Below are 22,754 nucleotides of genomic sequence, written 5' to 3' on the forward strand. Positions count from 1 at the left end.
ATCATTTTCCTGTTTATGCTTTAGTTGACTTTGAACGGTTTCTTAGCATTGTAATGGAAAAAAAATTAATTGCACTGTCCCCACCAGTATCTGGCTTTTTATGAAACTCATTTTTTCTCCAAAATGATGTGATTTCTAGCTATATTTTGTGATAAAATTAATGCTCTACACCTTTTTTAAGTTAATCATCCTTCTGTGCATTTTTAAATTGCATAATAATCAAGAATTTGTCCAGCCAAAATATTATGAACCAATATTTGAAAGTGTGACATACAAGATTTTATGTTATAAAAGTAGACATCTAATGTTTGATGGCATTTTGCCCACTAAATTTGTTTGTGTGGAACTCATGAAATGAGTTGCTATTCACCAAGACCCAATCTATTTTCCATTCTGCAGTATGACAGTGGCGCAGAGGCCCGCATCCCTCTCCCAAAGCATGCCAACCGGTATACTGTCAACGGGGGCCACACAGATGGTGAAGGAGACACAGGGCGAAGGCCGGGAAGTAAATCCTCGGAAAAGGCTTCCAACCTGCTCCTCGGTGACTCAGAGGAGGAGGAAGAGGAAGATGAAGGGGTGGTGGAAGGGATGCTCGGAGGTGGTGGTGGGAACAGTGTGAGTGGTGGGGGTAGCATTGGAGATCCAGACACGACTCAGCTGACAAGCCTTAGCTACGATGCGAACGAGGAAGAGAGCGGGTGCATTGGTGTTGGTGGCCATGTGGGGGACTGTGGGGCTCCATCATCGGGAGGGGTCAGTCAGGAGAACTTGAGTCGTGCAGGGAATACTTCAGGGGAGGAGGTTGGGGCAGCGTCAAATGTCGGAGTGGCTCCGTCCCCTTGGCAGCAGCCTGATTACTCTTCAGGGCATGAGGATAAGCAGCAGTTATTCTTTGTGGATGGTAGTGGTGATCCCGGTCCCGGCCTAAGAGGGGGGGACGAGGCCGTGGCGGGCATCGGAGCTGCGTTGAGGTCAGGTGCACGGAGGCACATTCCCCACACTCTAGGCTTAAGCATGGGCCAGCCCCCATCCACCTCAACCCCATTGCTGGTTCCCAAAGGGTGAGGGACTCCTCCAAGGTCCTCTCACTTAAATGTTTCGGATGGATGCGGGTATAAACTTTTACGTTTAAACAATACACTTTGATATTTATAATTGAACTACCTTTTTTGCAAAGTATTTGCTACAGCTGTCACAGTTACAAAAACTCTTTTTATCAGTACTACTTCCTTTACTAGTTGTTACAAAGACTGGAAGGGATAAAAGGACTAATAGCGAATGTAGATAGATTTTTTGGAGCATGAGTGAATTTTTAAATTTTTCTCTTTTTTCCTCAAAGTAGTGTCGGGGTTGAGGACTTGTTTTGCCTTTATAATTTTGTATTAATTGTGGTAGTAGAGCTGAGTTAGATGTGAGAAAATGACAAAAATATGTGGGTGAGTGAGAATTGAGAAAAGCAAATGGAATTTTGACTGAATGAAGAATACAAAATACAAGTAGCCTTTAACGATATGAATGGAAATCACTGAAGATTTCCCAATGCCTTCAGGCGTTTTAAGAGAGCCTAACATTTTAATCCTCATGAGAAAATGTTACTCAATGGTAATCCATTTAGAGTATGTACTTGATAGAGAGGATGAAAGATTATTCCACAATGAGTTTGTTGACTATGACCAGTTTTACTGTAATGCAGTTTTATGTTGTTTCATGACACTTTGTATCTTGTTATCATCTCATCTAACTGGTTGTAGTCAATGAAACATTTGTAGAATGATTACCTCCTCTGATATTCATAGTATTTGATTCTTAAGATGATCATAATTTCTGGACTTCTGCATCCCAACTTGGCGTTTAGAATATCAAGAATCTCACATGTTTGATACTGCAGTCCTTATTTCTTGGGCAATACATTCTCGTTTGATGTATGTTATCATTGTATCCTTGCCTTTGTAAATTTTTATCCAAAATTTACCATATTATATATATGTGTATATATATATATATATATATATATATATATATATATATATATATATATATATATATACACACATATATATATACATATATATATATATATATATATATATATATATATATATATATATATATATATATATATATATATACATATATATACATATATATACATATATATATATATATATATATATATACATATATATATATATACATATATATATACATATATATATACATATATATACATATTTATTTATTATATATATATATATATATATATATATATATATATATATGCATGTATGTGTGTGTTGATAAAAACACCAAAATGTAGGTGAATATGTTGGGGTTGTTAAATTGAAATCGAATATAAATAATTGTTTCACAATTACCACAAGATTTAGGTTGTCCAGTTTGCCAAAAATTTTTATCAAATGATGTCTCTTATAGCATAAGTATTTTGCCATTTTTGAGGATGTATGCTTGTACCTGCATGCCATATGTGTAGTATACCCTTTTTTATATTTCTTGTTCATTTCTACCATTGAGTTGAGTACCTTTGAAGTCTTGTTGTTCCAATAGAATACATGCCATAATTGACACGTTGTAAAAGTTCAAAGTAAAAATGCACTGATGTTATATGTAAATGATCTCCAGAGAAGGTGCTAGTATCTCTTCACATCCACTTCCTCTAAACACATTCTAGTATTTTAAAGTTTGCATTACAGATATTAGTGAGTATTCTGGCCCTCTTTTGTTTACCTCTAATTTGCCCATTTTGTAATGTGTGCATGTTTGTGTGCATTGCCTGTGAAGAAGTACAATATGTATCTCTAAGTAGATTTTTCCTAGCGCCGAATTCCACTTATAAACGTTTTCCTCAGGAGGGTCACAGGTGAATGAAATATGAATGTGCGCTAAGTACTGGAGGCATGCTAGCTTTTCATGTTAATGTATGATCTGATTTGTGCTTGGTGCTGCACAGAAGCCACAGTTGATGGAAGAACTCGCTCATCTCACTCACTCGCGAATTCATTCATATGCATGAATAAATATATATATATATATATATATATATATATATATATATATATATATATATATATATATATATATATATATATATATATATATATATATATATCCACACACACATACACACACACATATATATATATATTTAGAAATTTTGGATCCTTGGTGCCTTCAAATGTACAAATGCTCCTCAACTCTCCCTCCTCACTTATCGCGGCTTTCCGATTGTTCCAAATGAAAGGACTTCATCTCCCTCCTCGTCCCACCAATGGCCTACCTCCTTTTAATTCTCTGATCACAGTCTCTGGTTTACTTACATTTTGGTGTTGTTTTCCTCTGTGCCATTTGATCATAAGAGCCTTGTAACCCCTCTCGACTTCTCATACTCCTTGAAAAAACCTTAGTAAACCTATGTCTAAATAGCCAAGTTACCATGGCGATGGCAGACCAAAGCAAAAGACATAGAAAAAGCTGCAATAAAACTTATGAGAATATGATGCATAGGCAGTGCTAAAGACCTCTTTTATTTTGAGCATTTACATATTTTCTTAGTAAATGGGTAATGAGAATGCTTTTTGCAATTACCATAATTTCCTATAACAATGATGATGACGACAAAGTACAACATTTTCCTCCATGCTTAGCTGTTAAATGTCTTTTACCTTTGGCTCTCCATAAATTATTTGTTTTCTGAATCATAGCTAAACTAAGACAACTATTTTTAGCCATTTTGGATGACTGGAGCACTTGCATGCGCATGCAGTTTCTCTTTATAAATTGTTTGACAAATGATTACCTCATTTTATAAATATATATATATATATATATATATATATATATATACTCACACATATATACATAGCATATATGTTTGATATATTGAATTGTGCTTTTAGTTATAAGTTAGCTGTCAGAGGATCTTTTGTGATGTATTCATTACTTTTATTGTTTTGGGCTTCATTATTTCTTTCGACATTTGTCTCTTGACCTTAATGGACTCAAGTCCAAATAAACTTGTACCCTAATTTATCCTAAGCAGGTCTTGTGGTATACCCTGACAACTTTTATTTAAATTATTATTTTTTTCAAGTCATTTAAGCACTAAAAAGTGAATGCTAAATATAACTGTTCCTGTTTGCTGTTGCAAACACCATCCATTTTGTCAAAATGCAGGCCATTAGAGTTGCATCATACATTTAGGTTGTGTCTTTCACTGTTCCATTGTGTTCAGAAAGGTCAGGTGCAAACACCATTTCTCAAATATATAGAAATTAATGGGAAAGATCACTAATGTTATATAGGGTTTAACTTGATAATGTCATCATGTGAGTATGTTTTTCTATTGGGAGATAAAAATGCATTATCTCATTGCTTAATGGTTAAGCTGTAAATTTAAGGATTAGACGACTGAATGCATGTGAGTGTGCATCTCTCTGCCTTCCTCTTAAACAGACCCTCTCTTTCTTTCTCATACCTACGTTCAGCAAACTGCGACAGTTTGATCAATTTAATTTGTATGTAGTTACAGGTGCATAGAATTGGTGTGCCGAACCCATTCAATGGTTGCATCAATAATAAAAAATAGTCTTACACAGGTACATCTTCACCTTTCGTTCAGTCCATTATTATCAATTGTATTTCCTAGCGTTTGATCCTTTTACATGAGTCCCCCATTACTGAGTGAGACAGTATCGACTATTTTTCTTGAGGGCAAAATGAGGTCGCTCTGTTGTCATTTTTTCTACTTGATTTCAGGAAGGCTGTTTGCATTTGGGAGTAGAAAGAAAGAGAGGGATGCTTGGTGTCTCAAGCAAATATGTAGGCATGCAATTATCAATTCTGGCATGCTGGGTATGTCAGAGTAGACATGAATTTAATTTAAAGAGCTGTTTTCACTTGAATCACTATTGGCATTTAGTATTTGCACATTCCTAAAAATGGTGATTTGTTTTGGTATGATGATTGACAGTTGTTTTGTCAATAAGTTCTTGCCATAAAAAAGTCATTATTCATCCATGTAAATGTTTCTTTTAGGAATTTCTTAATGCTTCAGTGTGATGATTAGTGAATGCCTGCATTGGTTTCACCTGGCACGCATCTGCACAAAGTGACTAAAAAGAAACTTGCATTTGCCATTCATTGGGGGAGGGGAGGGTGAATCTGATTTTTTTTCAATATGTTGCCAGATTAGTTGGTCCCTCTTGGCACTGAGTTTATCATTCCTCTAATGGCAGCATAACTCAACACATTATACATATTTCTTTTATATTCATGGCATGGGCCTCCAATGATGAACTACCTCACAGCTACTTTTGTACCCTCTGGTGTTATCTCAGGGAGTTAAACTTTAAGTAGCACACCAGGGGAGATTTTCATGTACTCCATTTTTCTACCTTCCCTTTCCTTGCCCTTACCTATTCCAAATAGCTAATGCTTGGCAACTGTATACCATAATGACACATAATAATTTTCAACAACTGTTCATATTGTAACACTCCAACAGCATTTACTCATTGCAGTGCCCAGTGTTTTGGATAATATTATGCTTTCTGCATTTTTTATTGGTAGGAGCTACCTGCTTTGCTGGTAATATTAAGTATTTATAAATGAATAAATTTATATATATACATATATCTATATATGTGACTATAAAATATACAAATCTGAGAAATATTGATTGTAGGTTTGCTAACTGCTAGGCAGTTGAAAGAACAAAGAATAATGGTACACATCCATCCATTTGTTGGGAAAATGAACCGTTTTTTGGATTTAAATTTTCATATAATATGTACAGAAAGTAATGAGATGGTAAGAGCGATGAATTATATGTAATATTTGGATAATGTACAGAGAAAAATGAATGGTGTTAGAAGAATAAGTAGGTAATCACCAGAATTCATTTTATTACTTATGGGCTGTTACTTTGTTGATCACTTGTAATTATGAATGTCAAATCAGATAACTACCTGGTGATTTGTTGTTTTGGCACAGAGTCACTTATTATTTCAGTTAATACCGCAAACTCATATGTTATAAGGAAGGTTTAGTGAATATTTTGAATGAACTTATGTTTTCACGTTGAAACTGTTGTTAAAATATTCCTTGTCAGTTTTTGTTGAAATTTTCCTATCGGGTGAACATTTCAAAAATTAATTTTTTGATAACAACAGATTGTTCATTGTTATTTCTAAAGCTTATGTCTTTAATTTTTTTAATGCTATACTTTTTTTTGACTGATATTGGCCTACCAATGGGGTTGCTAGGGAAGTAAAGAGTAAGTGGTTCACACAGATTAGGTGACCTTATTTTGAGATGTATGTCTGGTGCAGTTGCAACAAGCCTTCCAATGCCTTACATCTTTTACAATGGTGCATGGTGTGTGGGGTATCTCGCTCCAGAGCACCTTTTCAAGTACCTGAATATTGTTTGAGTGTTTATAATACCATTCAATTTTGCAAAATCAGGCTTGTGTGAAGTCTGAGCTGCTCGTCATTTTGTCAATTTTGTCTTTTTATGCATGTTTTATTCTTTTGTAAGTAACTGAACTAAAAATGCTTCTGACCTGTCAAAGGGAACTGGTGTGCATGGAATATTGTGCATAAAAGATGTCCAGTAACTTTTTCAGTGTTACAGGTGCGTTAAGGTGGTTGGTGTGTGTGTTTGTGTGTGTGCGTGTGCTGAAGTTGTGCTTGTAAATAGCAAGATGTTGTACTTGCTGCAATTGTAACTAAAGGGTTGTTGTGGCACTGGTTGTATCAGGTATACAGTTTCCAAGCATTGTCACTGCACTAGAGTTAACCATCGAAAAATGGTCTTTTTCACCTAGAAAAAAATATAATAATAGTAATATTTATACCCAATTCACAGGGTTAAAATCCATACACAATTTCTTTAATCATAGTGTAAATGAAATTATATAGTATACTATATCTGCTTCTCTTATGAACCAGTGAGTCCATTTTAATTGAATTATAGAGTATTTTAAAAATAAGTGAAAATGTGATTATATGAGAAGTGTAGGAAACGTGTAGTGTGGTTGTACCTAAAAATATTACCAACGTGGTTTTGAAGGTTAAGAGATAGGACTTTCCCTTCTTGGGCTTTCATAACCTGGTCTGTACAGAAGGTTGCATTCTGTCGGCATTAAATGTCAATGTAGCAGAGTAAAAGCAAATTCTTTTAGCTATTATTGTTTACACATCTCCACAGAAAATAGGGGGAAATCGAAGGTATACTTCCAAAGTTTTCCGGCTTGAAAGTGATGTAGTTTGGATTGAAGGCAGTAAACTGTTTGTAAGAAAATACAAACACTTGTAAAATATAGAGATACTGTAAAGAAATATAAGGAAGCAATTTTAATAATTAGAGAAGTTATCAGATATAGTTGAAAACAAAAGACATTGTAAATTTTGTGAAATTTTTTGTGATTTTTGTTTTGGCTTACTCAGAGAGATGAGTTTTCATCTCATGTTTGACATATGTGCTTCAAATGGTACATCATCTGTGAAGCTGCTTTGTTGCCAACTGAATTTTTTGTACAAGAAACTCCTCCAACTCAGAACAAGGGCATGTGACAACACATTTATTCACACAACACTTGAAGGAAAAAAAAATAACAGTGACTGTTATTAACAGTTATAAAGAGGAAAATGGGGCACGAATAAGCAGTGCTTTTTTTCCTTGTAACAATACTGTGTCCTTAGAGCTTATATTTTTATATGTTTTGTATCTCTTTCATCAGTTATTTATTAATCAGTGTTGTATTTAAACAATTTTACTGTGGTGGAAATCTAGCACACATTCAGTTGTGCATTTCCATGACAACGAAGTTCTTGAGTTCTACTCGGTGCTAGTGGCCCTGCAGTGGGCACATTTTTTCACAGTCACAGATGCTCAGTCCCTCTTGCTCATTGTTAGCACAAAGCAACAAAAGAGAACAACTAAGGTGCAACAACACTTTGTCACATCCTTTGTTTTGAGGCTTTGTTAGTCTCAGCGCCGTAAATGCTACCTCAAGACAGGCAATACATAACAACTATTCAAGGGCATTCTTGTCACTTGACTTGAAGTTTAGTTTTTTGCAAATTGACTTTGTATTCCTGTTCATACACATCCATTTCTATAAATGTTATATTTTGTCAGGTGCACTATTATTTTTTATGGAGATTTGAAGTCACAATCTGTTATTCACTCAGGAAAAGGTTATTATGTGTTTTCTGAAAATTTTTTTAAAGTATGCACTTCAAATTTGTGGTGTGAAACTGTTGTCATCAAATCTCTGTAATTAGTTTACCTCATTTTATTCTATATTGCCTGCCTCATTGAAGCAGTTTAGTTTTTAATAAGCCTGAAAGTGTTAGCACTGGGGAGTCTGGTGCTTACATTATCGCAGGAAAGAAAGTATTATTCAGATCAAGCTTATTTTTGTACAGGATGGCCCCCTACAAGAGGAAAAGCAAATACTGGGACAAGCGTAGTCTGTCAATCGACACTAATTTTGCCATTCTTGTTGTAAATGAAGATTGAATTTGATCAAATCAATTGGTGTCACTTAAATTGTAATGGTTAAATAAGCCATTGTTTTTTAAACTATTGGTAATTAAATTCAAAATCTAAGTTCCTCTTCTGACTGTTGGAAAAATTCCATGGTAATGCTTTTCCCAGCATGGGCAAATATGTCTTGGCCCTGAATATGTGCATTTGACTGACTACGTGTTTGTAATATATGAGAACGTTCCCTTAGGCTTTTGTTATAAGAGGAACGAACCCTTACACGATGAATGAATTCTATATAATAAGTCAAATAAAAAGCAAGTCACACAACTTGTTGTATTATTTATTTAGCACCCTCACCTAAATATTTTTGTGGTAATGAAAATCATGTCAAGACCTGACAGGATGGCATGTGTTAACTAGAAACAAACCTAGAAAAATGGCGAAAGGATCAGTGTTCAATGGCAGAGCTCAACAGGCACAGTGATCATATCTACTGCCAACCAATATGTATGGTGTATGATAAGAGAGGCAGTAAGGTCTGTAAAAAACAAAGGCTATAGAATAATGAAAGGTAATGGAAAGAGCCACTAAGATGTCTCCATATGCATGCCGTAGTTTCTTCTCAGGAAAACTTAGTATCTTTAAGTATAATGGTCTCTTGGCTGGATTGACAGGGAGGCCTTCTTACTAGAATCTGCCATGAGGGAAAGAATTCGATGAAAGAATATTGATTGGAGCATGGCTTGAAGACTTGTGAAAAAGAATGTTTAAAAAAGTGTTACTTAGTTACTATGTTCAATTAATAGGTTAGTGTAAGACAAAATGTAGTGATCATGAAGAAGGGTTGCTGGTTGGTCGGATTACAAACATTGAAGTCAGAGAAAAAGGTGTAGAGAGGGGATTTATTTCTTTATTTAAGAGTTACGTTGCAATTAGGCGATTATCCTGGTGGCAACGGTCAAGTTTGGTCAATGATCTTTCTTACAACGAAAAATAAATACATGCATGCACTAGAAAAACAGATAGGAGAGAAAATATTCTTACATACGATGACAATTCTACATCACATACAAACAATATTTTAATAACTACAATGAATTCCAAAGAAACTGCGGGCTATGCTGCAACAGTAACTTTTAATGGAGTCATCCGCTAATGTGCATTTCAATGCAAAATTTTCAGAGTGTAAAAATCATTTGCCTTGACTGGGATTCGAACCCAGATCGCTCAATGTCCGGTCGAGTGCTTTAGCCAGTTGAGCTATCAAGTTACAATAAGTTACTATGAAGCTACAATGAAGTTTATCACCAGTGGCCTCTTTACATTTATTCTTCAAACTCCTAAAATTGGATTGAAAGGGCTCAAACAAACCTCCAGGCAGCTGGTTCCAATCAATAATAGTTCTGTTTAAAAAAAGAGTATTTTTTCTTATTTGTTTTTTGCCTTCTTATTTTTATTTTGAAACTATGATCCTTTTTTCCCTTGAGTTGGGCTTTTCTATCTCCTTCCATTGATCTTCCCATGCTTCGTCCTTTTTAACAAGTCTGTACATCACGCCTAACCTACTCCTTTTTATTCTATTTTTCATTTCAGCATATCCAACCTTTCCGTGACACTACTTGTTCTTTTGTGCCTTCAGAGTACATATCTTGCTGCCTTTCTTTGAACTTTTTTATCTTTTTAATGTGTCCCACCTCATATGGATCCTATACTATTGACGAGTATTCTAGGATAGGTGAGCCTCACTAGAAAATGTATTCCCTAATTTTACTTTTTGAATTCTGCCTGTAAGAAAATTTTTTATCCATTGTTTACCCTCAAATCCAACTTAAACAAAAATTTATCGTGAGGCACTCGGTCGAAAGCTGCCTAAAAATCAACGATTACCACATCAACATTCTTTCCTTTATTTATTGCGTCGCCGATATATTGGCTAAATCCCAAAAGTATCCCAGTAATACCGTTTTTTGAGGGCAGTGAACTATTTGGTGCTGTTATGCTGATAATGGTCTCTGTCATTTCTGAGTTATTTAGGCAGGCCTTATTTTTCTTTTTGTTTTCTATTCCCCAAAAAACATCCATAAAGCAGGAGTTGAACATATTTGCTATTTCTACAGTGTCTGTTTTAATGCCATTCTCCTTAGTTTTTAATATATTCACACGTTCCCGGTTGTCTTTCCTTGTTCTCATGTATCTATAGAATTTCATTGCATTGTCTTTTGAAATAGCATTAATAAGAAATTATGGGATATAGAATGAGGTAATGGAAATATATTATAACAAACCTTGTACTGAAAGAAAAATAGCAAAATTAAGTATTGGTATAAAAATCATTTGAGATAGTTTACCTACTGGAAGTTGTTGAAAAAAATAATAGATTCGCTATATTATTGTTGAGGAAACTGGATGAAGATGGTCGGAATCAAAGGGAAAAAATATTGAGTGACCTTGTATTTTGCTAATGGCAATAGGAAGAAGATTTAAATATTGAAGCAGGGAAAAGAAAAGGAATAAAGTTCAGTGAAGCTTCTAACGAAGTCAGGATTCAAAAGATAACTAGGAAAGTGAAGCAATTAGACAGATAAAATAAATACTATTTAGCTGAAATTTTCAATGAAAGAGGCATAAAATGAAATAGGCCTCAACAGAGAAACATGCGAAAAAAAAGTACTGAAAGAGGTGTTTGGTTTAATGTACAAGGAGGAAAGGAGAGAAAAAGAGGCGTAAAACTGGTCTTTCCCCTGTAATCAGGAAAAACTTAGAAAGAAAATTATGAAGAACTAAGGAGAGCAGAAATGATTAGGAAATTTGGCAAATAATGGAATATAAAATGTCTTTGCTGGATAGTTACATTGATAAAAGGAAAGAGAGAAAGACAATATGATAGGATGTTGGAGTATCCTTGAAAATTTCAACAGGAAAATTAAATCAATAAAGAACACCAATTTTTCTGTTGATTGGTTAGTGTGGTTGGCTTAGTGGGAAAAGTGTTTCAGTGGTAACCAAAAGCTATAAGATTTGAAGTTGGATTTTATCCCTCTTCTGCTATTCAAGTAGTTTTTTCTGGGTACCTGAAATTAGTGAGCAATGCAGGTGAAAAATCCTGCCTCTCATCTTAAAGTTGTGAAATTCGTACACACTGTGGGCAATGAAACAATTTTATATACTATCTCCTTAAAAACTAGGATTGAGGATAATGACAGTTGTGATGGGCGAGTATATATATGTGGTCGAGAGAATGCATGGGTGGCTGTAGAGAAGAGAGATAGGTCTGAAAATTGGGGAAAATTAAAGAATGATGAAAATATAGTGAGCCACAAAATCAAAGGAGACACTTCAAAGAAAAATGGGCGCGAAGAGAAGTAATAGTTGGTATGATAACATGAATTTCAAGCTAGCTTAGTGTAAAACATCCATCAAATAATGAAAGAAACTCAAATAAGGAACTCTGGGGTAATACGAGCATCAAGAAAATTCAATAATAATTTTTCTCTTTGACAGGCAAAATGATGTAGTGATAATACATTCTATTTGCCCGAAGATAATATTTCCACATTTCTATGCATTCGAATTCTTCATAAAATACTTATCTATTCGAATCCACTATAATTTTTTGTCCTCTGGCATGTCTTATTGTTTCAATATAATATATTAAAAAATATACGCTCTGTTCGCATCCAAATATTTTCCATAGGAAACTAGTAAATTCCTTCACCCCTCATATATTTTTCCAAGTATCTTCTTATTTGATATCAGTATCAGAGTAATAAAAGTTTTAAAATTAAATCATCTTCCTCGAAGCTTTTTCCTAAGAGTCGACAGAAACTTTCAACCTGACTTTCAGGGTTATCATGAGAACCCGTTTGAGGATCGAAGGTAATAGTTGGTCCATTTAGCCTGTTGAGTGTAATTAATTCTCCAAATTCAGGAAATAGATGTTTTGTTCGTTATCACTTAGTGGTTTTTGGGAATTGCCCTGTCGGAGCTTTATCACCTGATTCGTCTAATAACTCAAAATATTAATATCACTATTTTCGTCGCCGTGATATATTTTTTAATGAAAAATCGACCCTAATTAATCGAAAGCCGATTTCATTTTGGCGGTCATTATCCATCAGATTACGCTGATAACCAGCCGGATGAAAGCCGGACGATGACAGTCAATTGTCGATATGGCGTCGACGAACTTGACGGATGTGAAACCTCGTGTACTGGTTTTAGGAGGTAATGTTTGATATTTTATGAAATGGTTGTTAAACTATTTCGACTAATTTTTAATTCACTTATCTTCGATGTTTTTGTTACGTCTTATGCAAAGACTCTGTCAAAATTTTCATTAATGTCTCCATTTTTAGATCTCATAGGAATTAGCTTATTCATTCATTTCTATTCAAAACTCTAGTAATACTTGTCATATTGACACTAAAGTGTAGAAAAATTTTCAATTTCACTTTAGGGTGTGGTTTTATTGGTAGAAACTTAGTTGAGTTCTTGGTCGATAACGACCTTGTGTCTTCCGTCACTGTGGTAGATAAAGTCCCACCACAAACTGCGTGGCTTAATCGTAAACACCAGGAAATCTTTGACAGTGAGAAGGTCACTTTCAAAAGTGCCAATCTAATAATACCTGGTAAGTGAATTTGGATTAATCTTGAATGCTGTCATGTTTTAGGTGAAAAGGTCTTTATAACGATTACTTTACAGCTTCCTGTGAAAATGCATTTTTGGACGAAGGTAATCCGATTGATTTCGTCGTCAACTGTGCTGGAGAAACAAAATATGGACAGACAGATCCAGTTTACCGGGAAGGCATATTGAAACTAAGTCTCAATTGCGCTAATCAAGCAGCGAAACTTAACGTGAAGCGCTATATAGAAATATCTTCAGGCCACGTTTATTCGAACGATAAGGTATTATTCTCATGATCGTTCATTGTTGTTTTCTTAATAATAAAGTTTTGGTATTAATTTGCCATTGTTATCTAGGCCGCCCACAAAGAAAGTGCAAAGGTAGAACCATGGACATTCGTTGCGAAATACAAACTTATGGTTGAAGAAGATTTGAAAAATGTGACAGGATTGAATTATGCTGTGGTGCGACCGGCCATCGTGTATGGGAAAGGAGATAAGAATGGGATTGGTAATTATCCTCTATATGTAATTCATAATTAAAGTATAGGAGTAATTAATTAAAGAAATACAGGAATTTAGTTCATAGTATTTATTGCCAAAATAGACACTTCTGTTTGAGAACAAATGAATCTCAAATTGATAATCATTTACTTACTTTATTAAACTTTCTCTATTGTTCTCAGTTCTCTCATTTTTGTTGTTTTATATTCTAGTTCCTCGGCTAGTCACTGGTGCAGTATATCGGCAATTGGGAGAAATGATGCGGCTGTTGTGGACTAAGGATTTAGCGATGAATACAATTCATGTGAGAGATGTGTGCAGAGCGGTGTGGCTCCTCTGTCAGCGCTATGCCGATGGAGGGGCCACACAGGGTCAAACATTCAATTTAGTTGACCTGGGTGACACCACTCAGGGTTGCATAAGTGCCATTGTATCGGAAATTTTCAATATAAATCATGACTACGTTGGCTCCATGTTATCATCTGTTTACAAAGTAAGTATACAAATTTCCATTGATTCATAATATTTCAAATATCTGGTCATTAGACAGTTGCTAATGCGGCACAACTATTCTGACATTAGGAAATTTTATTGGTGTTAGCATCTGTTGAAGTTAATGCATCTATCAAATTTAATTACATTTCAGTATAAAAGGGTTCAAGGGCCATCTCATGAGTCGTTTAATTCATAAAAATTTTACTTGTATAATACATTCACAGCTTTGCAAACATCTGTTAGTTGACATACTGTAATGCTTATTTTATGATTGTCCTGTGACACTTGAAACTAATGCATAGAATTCTTTTAAATTTCCTTTTTTACTATATTGAAGATTCGGGTTGCTTTTTTGACTCACAAATTCTATATTTTAGTTTTAGAGAAATATTTGATTGTTTTAGATTCCAACTTTTTAAAGCTATATTTGTTAATTGAATCTACTTGGATTTTTACTCCCTAATCATTGCCATACACTTAAAGCGATGCCCTTTATGTGTATTTTGCTTTAAAAAGAGACAGAATAATTGGTAACTGAAGGCGCTGAAACTGTTATCACACCACCGCCAATAATTAACAAAATATTGCATAGGGCTGCCTATTTTGAAGGCAGCGTGTGCAGAATTTTTGCATTGTTTTCTGGGAGGCATTATTAGTAGAGGCAGCCAACTGATTAAATAATGCACACTATTAGGGATGTGGATAATTTAGTATTGTAGGATTTTCAGGGAATGGGAAAGGGGCGAGAGTAACCCAGCATCAACAATAGCCTAAAATTTAGGAAGGACACCTAGGAGTGTACAGTTAAAAATCCCAGCCACAAGATGACATACTCATTTCGAGTACTTAACATGTTACTACATTACTTTACTATTATGTTACTACATTACTTATTAAAAACCATAAACACAGTAATCAACCCAAAGGTCGGTTTAGTAGGTGATGGTAGAGATCACCCAGTATTAAGCCCTATACGGCGTGTGAAAATTCACACATCAGGGTAGGGGGGCCAGTTCCTTTCCCTGTGCCGGTTATGGTTTCCCAGGCAGACCTGGTACCCGAAAAATCACTTTTAGCTTGGGTGGAGCTGCAGGTGCCCAGAGTGCCTTGCCCGGGAATCGAACCCGGGACCCTCTGGTCAGCAGCCCAACGCTCTATCCACTGGACTACCGCGACCCACACATTACTTATTATGTTACCACATTACTAATCTACTAAATGATAATTAAGATCAATGAGTAATATTTAATGGTCAAGTTTGAGCAAACTTTCGTCAGAACTCGTGTGTTTTGTTTATTGCATAACATTAGTTGGGTTAGCTCCACCAACCCTATCACCTGGCCATGACAATGATTTTAAGGTATGCCTCTCTTACATGTTTTCCTTGAAACTAAGAAATAGCAGGTCTTTGAATAACAGGTATAGCTAGAGAGAGGCTATGTAGTAATTATGTTAATTCTTTCTGTGAAGGAAAATTAAGTCTATGGTTTGAAATAAGTTATAACTTTTAAGTTAAAAAGTAATTTCAATTAAACTAAAAGTTGAATTGAAAATTTGGCACATATGGTGATAATAAGTAAGTTTGTGGGCCGATATTTGTATCTGGGTGCTGTGTGGCCATTAATTCGTCTAAATATAAATAATTGTGGTAAAATGTAAATTGTTTAAATGGAGGTATTCCAAATTAAATTGAGTTTTGATTGATTACTTTGGAAATTTGAGATTTTATGGTAATCAGCATTTGGAATGGGAGCTGTGATAGCTCATGTGAAAGCCAAGAATACTTCCAAGTAATGCATGATATTCAGATTAAAGTATTTTGATATCCTCCCTACTAGATGGATTAGGCCAATAGACTTAATTGGCTCCATTTTACCTGAAAACGGGTGCAACTACAGATGTGATGGTGTGTGGTACTAACTAATTGTTTTTAGATATTTAATAGAAAATTTTATGATTACTTTTACCTTGCCCCTAATAATTAAATTCTGCATTGTAAATTTGTCCATTGGAAACTTGCAGTGACTCTTTGGTCGTTTGTATCCTTCAGACAGATATGGCAACAGTAGTTGATGAGATTAATGATAAGCATGTTGGACCATGGGCTGACGCATGTTCTACTGATGGGATTGAGAACACTCCTTTGACTCCTTATCTTGATGCCGAGATGCTTACAAACCACCATCTTCGCTTGGATGGGACCAATTTAATATCCGCTGTGAACTTTGTCCATGATATTCCAAAAATCAACAAAGATTCAGTAAAAGAGGTATGTTTAGATGCTTATAATTTCATTGAAATCTCTACTGGTTTAATAAAAATGAATTGGCTAAATTTTTCAGGTCCTCAAAATTGATTGAATGAAAACTGACGTTTTGAAAGATATTCATTTGGGGTGGATACCATTGAATTGTGTGAAGTTGATTTAATTTGGCAGCTGGCTGCACTTTCTTATTTAAACCAGACAGTTTAAAAATTGTGATGATTGAATTTAACCTAATTGAAAAATATTTACATTTGTAGTTATATTTTATTCACTCTAAAAATAGATGCGTAGTCATTCAAATGACTGTACAATAAAATGGCAGTTCATTATTGTATGCCATTTTGGTCTCATAAAAGTACTGAATAGCTATAAATATTTGTAAATTTAAATATATTTGCGTATAAATATAATGGGTACAAAACAAAATTATGATTTTACTCTTCATATGTATTGTAATTCCTTTATTTTGTTAATGTCTAACTTGACTGATATTTGCCCTTTTTTTGGTCCTTGAATTTCAATATATATAATGAGATTGAACCATTTTTAGTTTGTTTTAACTAATTACCAATTATTCACTGCCCATTGTTTTGTCCCTTGCTAGAAATGCTGAAAATGTGCTTATGGAGTCAAATGTAATTCTGTTAAATTATTTTATAAAATGTCACTGTGCATATAGCTCATTTTTTTTCTCTCCCTCTAAGCATTCTAGAGTAGTTTCAGAATCCTTAATTTTTTTACTTCAGGTCAATAATATAATAATTAACATACCCTCAGCCTTAAGAGGAATCTAATTCATGGACATGTAAGGCATTGTGATTAATTTTCAGTGGTGCTTAATAATTCTTTGAAATGATGCTAAATTATTTTTCAGATATTAGATGATTATGTGGAGATGAGATTGTTCCCGAAGTCATTGGTATTATGACTGCTCACTGTGACATTGCTCCAACATCACATCAATTTTGAGGTCACTATACCAAATTACCATTTGTTACATTTGTAAGTGCACATTATAGTCACCTGGGCTTAAAGCACCCAAATTCTAGGTTATTTCGTATTATCAGTACTCTAAAAATGACCTTGCTGAATTGTGATTTGAATACTTATTTGGCTTAATTTATTGTGATAGATGCATTTTATTGTTAATGCAGTTTTCCTATGAGAAATGTGTAGAGATGTTGGTAATTTACTAGTGATACCTTACTTTATCCAGTGTACTTAAAATGGGTATGTCTTTTAAGTACATACCTTCACTCTGAGTGACAAAACATTCCATCATTAAGACTGCTTTATCCTTTTAGTCATTTGCATGAGTGTTTGAAATATGCCATATTTTGTAAGTAAATGGGGCAGTAAGTGCCTCCTCTCTTTTCTTTCAAAGTCATTTTTCACTGCCTATTGTTACCATTTAAGGAAATTTGATCATGTTTCATAATCAGAGGTTTCTATATGCAAAGAACTGTGCCTAATATTGTATAGTTCTGCAGTCATAAAACGTGATTTTATATAAATTTATCGTGCACTATGAATTTTGGGAACTAAAGTTTGGCTGTGATTTGATTACTGACTGATGCATTAAATTCTTGATTTTGCAGTGTATTAAATGGGGTATTTGATTGAGCATGCTCCAAGCTAGGTTTTTTCAATACTGTTGGTGAATTATGAAACAGTTGTAATGGTTGAAAATCACCCTTCATAGTACAATTAAACTCTGTAAACAAAGACTGTAAAGAGAGGCATTACATGTGTTTTACATTTCAATTGCCATGTCCTTTTTCATCAGTGGAAAAGGACTTGGATTCCATAAATGATGTTGCAATATGAGAAAATACTGAAATAATTGTGCCTTTATTCAACAGTGCTAGTTATGAAAATATTATAAATTGCCAGAAATACCTCTGAATTGACAAATTCCTTTGTAAGCATTTGTGATGTCTTTTTGTTTCCCTTGGACATGGGGTCAATATTTTGAAATTTTAGTTATAATAAATATTATTCCTATGTATTACTGTTTCTTTATTCACAGGGTAATTTTCTACCCATTTCCACAATCTGTCCCCAACTTAAATATTGCCAAATGTTGGTAGTGGTTGCTGGTTTGGTAGTTTAAAAAACTTGAGTGATATGATATGCTGGGGTTACCCTAATTTCATATCAACTCAAGTTTCGTAATAGTTTTCTTTGCAGAAGAAAGGTAATTTTTATAAGTTGGAAATAAGACACCATTTCCTATGTAACTTATTAGTAATTTAGGAAGCTTGGGTTCAATTTCCGATGGTGTTGAATATTTTCCTGAGGTATCTCGATCCCTACTTGAGGTTCTTTGTGGAGAGCACTTTGAGTGAGTACAATGTCGGTCGGATGGGATGTTAAGCTGTGGACCCCTTGGTGACTTTCATTGAGAGTAGGCTAATGGTTCCAGGTTCCTCTCCACCCTTCATCCTTTCCTGTCCATCCCCTATGGCGCAAATGACCTCAGCAGTCGGTCGCCTCCCTCAAATGCTACTACTACTAGGAAGCTTGTTACCAAAATGGTATTTACCTTAAATATCTAAATCTACCTAAAAATCTATTGCCCCAATAATTGTGATAAAAAATTATTTAAATTTAAAACTGAAGTGCAAATATTTTAAACTTTCATCATTCAACATACAAATATGTCCATATAAAGTAAAATAGATGCCTGAGGTTTCCCTATCTCATTCACATTTCTGTTACGTTTCCCAATCAACAAGAAAAAAATCAAAACTAAACTGTTGCATACAATTTCACACAACATATCAAATTATTGTATAAATTGTGCACCTCTTATCTTAAAAGTATTTACCATGTTAGGAAAGGGCTTGAATAGTTTTGTAGGAAAACTGTTGTAATCTAAAATTGTTTTATTAAGAAATGAACATTTTTTTACATTTTTTCTTCGTGCCCAGCATTTTACCTTGAATTTGTGATCATTCCTCCCTATAAAATTTGGATTTTCCGCATCTTTCCTTAGTTCTGCCCAAGCTTTCTTTCCCTTCAGAATGCGGAACATTCCGCAAAGTCTGCTTATTTTTCTTTTACTTTGTAAGGGTTCTTCGCCCAGTGTTTTTTACATTTCAGTCACACTCTCCATCCTCCTATGCTTCCACAGTACTCATCCGGCAGCCTTTCTTTGTACCTTCTCCAGTTTTGTAATCTTCTTCTAGTGGGTCCCATGCAAGAGATGTACTCAAGTACTCTAAAATTGATCTTACCAGGGTCTTATACACCTTTTTCTCAGTTGCTCTAATGCTCCCTTTGAGGTTTCTCATCACCCATCGCAGACTTTTGAAAGCTTTCTTAACAGTGTATTCCACGTTTAGCCCCCACCCTAAATCCTTGGTTAAACAAACACCTAAGTATTTACAGCTATCACTTCTAGGAATGACATTTTCTGTGGATTTGTAGTCCCTATTGGTTCCATTTACCTTTTTACTAAAAGTGATGGATTTGCATTTGCTAGCATTAATATCCATCCCATTATTTGTCACCCAATCTGCTTTTTTATTTATGACCCTTTGCATTACTTTGTGGTTGTTCTCATTCTTGACTTTCCTATAGATAAGGCTGTCATCCGCAAAAAGTCTTATTTGAGATTGAAGTTTTTCCAAGAGATCATTTATATATATTAAAAACGAGAGAGAGCCAAGTACGCTACCTAGTGGGACTCCCAAGGTTGCCCTTGGTTTTTTTCAGAATACATTTCTCCTAATTTGACCCTTTTGAGTTCGACCTTTCATGAAATTTTTGACCCATGAGATTACTCTTCCATCTGTGTAGTGGTAATTGGCCCATCTTAAACATTAGGTGATCATGGTCGACGTTTTCGAAGGCTTTCAACAGGTACGACTACTATATCATCCACTTCTATTCCGGCATCCATAGAGTCAGGCATTTCTTGGCAGAACCCTAATAGCTGAGTTTTGCATGAGTGCTCTTTTCTGAAACCATATTGGCAACTGTACAGCCAATTCTCTCTCTCCCACAAATCCCTGATATTCCCTCGCTTTAGCTGCGAGGGAATATCAGGGATTTCGAGTGCTTTAGCCACTTAAGCTCGACCGGATATTGAGGGATCTGGGTTCGAATCCCAGTCAAGGCGAATGATTTTTACACTCTGAAACTGTTGCATTGAAATGCACATTAGCAGATGACTCCGTTAAAAGTTACTGTTGCTGCATCTCCCGCAGTTTCTTTGGAATTTGTCAAAGGAAAAATCTTGTTTGTCATGATGTGGTTGCTTAGCCATGACTCCGTGCCTATCACAATATCCGGATTACATGCATCAACTGACGTCTTGAAATGACTGACTTTATTTAGAATACTTCAGCAATTAACCTGCGAAAGTATTAAGCCTTACCGTTCTTTCCTTCGGTCTTGCGAGATCCATCTCTTGTGTCCATTACAGGTTTCTCTACTCACTGAGCTTTAGTGCGATGTTTTTAAACAGATTAGACATAACCAGGGATTCCTCACTGTTTAAATGCACTCCATTGCAGCCCTGTCACCCAACCAACAATTTGGGTCCACAGATGTTAGACCTTGCTGCACGCAAACCCACTCTATTCCTTCGTTTATGCTGTTAATTCTCTTACAATGTATGTCCCTTCTACGAAGAATTTCTCTTAATGATAATTTTAGCACTTTTAAAATTTTTGGCCAAGGTCACCAAATTTCAGACAAAACCAATTTTATGGTCATCTGACTTACCCCTTTTTATGTCGCTTGTTCCTACATGAATTATGGCAACATTTTCATCACCTTCGCTTGTCATAGTTATTATTTTACTGTCCAATTGTTATACTCTTATCCCTGGAAAGCATTGAATGCCTTCATTGATACTTTAATCTCAACCTCTGACAGAACATATTATGGAATCACCAATTATTTTCAAATTGGGTAACTCCAGATCACCAAGAGTCATCCCCTCCTTAGACATTATGTCCTCCCTCTTCGTAATCTCTTTGGTCTCACATTTCTCCTATCCTTCCTTCCATCTCCTCGCTTCTTTGGCTACTCTCTGCGTAGGATGCTTTCCCATTTTCTTCCTGCCCGATCAGCATCTGCATCACATGAGCGTGCTTCCCTTTTAGTCGCTCTTAAATCTTCCGGTTCCTCTGATCACACCTTTGGCAGAAGTGGAGATCCACTTCGACTTGTTGTTTCACCCGCCACCTTGTCTCTTCCAATGATGGTTTCAGTGCCTCATTTTCCGAGCAATGTTTAAATCCACTCGCAGATTTTCAATGACTGCCTCTTTTTCTTCTAAACCTCTTTGATTCTCCTGACTCTCGCACTTAATGCACTGCCATTCATCACTCACGCAATCCTCCAGTTTACTCTTAGAGCAGTTAAAGTGATACCAAGAGCAACATTCATGACACTGGACTCCATGTCTCAATTTTCTACGGCAAATACACTTCACGTCCACCGCCATGCCCTTTCCCATTTTGCTCACGGGAGTAGGCCTTCTAGCAGTTGCTACTCCTTTTGAGCGGTCTCTAATACGCTGCTTAAAAACTTTTCCCTTGAAGGTCCTTCGGAGAATTATGAGCAGTTTGATGGATACTAACTAGAAGATATTTGACCCAATATTTACATAACAAACACTGATGACGAATAACGTTTTGAATGATATTCAATTTGGTTTGAAACTACAGCATAATCTTTATGCATCTTTGGGGGAAAATAGTCATCAAGAATGTAGAGAGAAATTGGGTTTAATATGTGCTTGCTATTGAATTTATTGCTGTGGGTAATCAAGTGGACAATGTGATAATTGTTTAATTTCCCAAGGCAAAACATAGTGATAGAGTTGGGATGTTTTTAATTAGAGAAGCATGATGAAACTAAAACGTTTATCTCAAATATTTTTCTTAAAAATTATACATAGGCAAGTAGTATTTATTTTTATCAATGGCTTCCTGTTGATTTGGGCATAAAGTATCATAAAAGCGTAAGTAATACATCAACAACAAAACTAACAAAGAATGGAGGCAAATGATATCAATGATCTGCCTGTCAGTCAGAAATTATTTTATAATTTGGTTTATGTCTGCTAATATTATTCACATCTGATTGTGTGCAGCTTGGTTATTTACGAGTGCGGTTCAATAAGTACCCGTGTTAGAAATGAAGAAGCCATTTTTTCAAAAACATTTTTTTTATTTTTCAACATTGTCCTCTTTTAGAAACTTCTTCTCCTTCCCGAAACACTTCTCCCAATGTTTCAGCCATTTTTTTAACCCCTCCAAAAAATAGGATTTGTCGAACTCTCCAAAATACGCCTCTGTCCCGGGGATAACTTCCTTGTTTGAGCT

General features: G+C 35.1%; 3 protein-coding genes across 3 annotated transcripts in view; 2 read left to right on the top strand and 1 right to left on the bottom strand.

Annotated features, from left to right (window-relative positions):
* The window catches only part of LOC139698255 (protogenin-like), a 319,114-nt gene extending 317,174 nt beyond the window's left edge, over nt 1-1,940 (top strand). The window contains exon 19 of the mRNA XM_071597130.1: nt 400-1,940. Coding sequence (XP_071453231.1) covers nt 400-1,068 — 669 coding nt within the window. The 3' untranslated portion in view covers nt 1,069-1,940. The remainder of the gene's footprint in view (nt 1-399) is intronic.
* A 10,737-nt stretch (nt 1,941-12,677) lies between these two features.
* On the top strand, nt 12,678-18,367 carry LOC139698252 (uncharacterized). The gene is made up of 7 exons (XM_071597126.1): nt 12,678-12,741; nt 12,974-13,147; nt 13,222-13,427; nt 13,503-13,656; nt 13,862-14,142; nt 16,195-16,413; nt 17,285-18,367. The coding sequence occupies exons 1-7, from the start codon at nt 12,690-12,692 to the stop codon at nt 17,336-17,338; spliced, it is 1,140 nt and encodes a 379-aa protein (XP_071453227.1). The 5' UTR covers nt 12,678-12,689; the 3' UTR covers nt 17,339-18,367.
* A 3,264-nt stretch (nt 18,368-21,631) lies between these two features.
* The window catches only part of LOC139698271 (adhesion G protein-coupled receptor L2-like), a 29,879-nt gene continuing 28,756 nt past the window's right edge, over nt 21,632-22,754 (bottom strand). Inside the window, exon 15 of the mRNA XM_071597146.1 lies at nt 21,632-21,775. Within this exon, the coding sequence (XP_071453247.1) occupies nt 21,632-21,775 (144 nt within the window). The remainder of the gene's footprint in view (nt 21,776-22,754) is intronic.

The sequence above is a fragment of the Hetaerina americana genome, unplaced genomic scaffold (genome assembly GCF_022747635.1).
Source record: "Hetaerina americana unplaced genomic scaffold, ioHetAmer1.1.p SCAF_80, whole genome shotgun sequence".
NCBI classification, from domain to species: domain Eukaryota; kingdom Metazoa; phylum Arthropoda; class Insecta; order Odonata; family Calopterygidae; genus Hetaerina; species Hetaerina americana.

Bases quoted from the DNA above. Each gene is read 5' to 3' on its own strand.
- LOC139698252 (XM_071597126.1), top strand. From the start codon at position 12,690: ATGGCGTCGACGAACTTGACGGATGTGAAACCTCGTGTACTGGTTTTA. The intron at 13,148-13,221 runs GTAAGTGAATTT...ATTACTTTACAG, and splicing joins TGCCAATCTAATAATACCTG to CTTCCTGTGAAAATGCATTT. The intron at 13,657-13,861 runs GTAATTATCCTC...TTTATATTCTAG, and splicing joins AGGAGATAAGAATGGGATTG to TTCCTCGGCTAGTCACTGGT.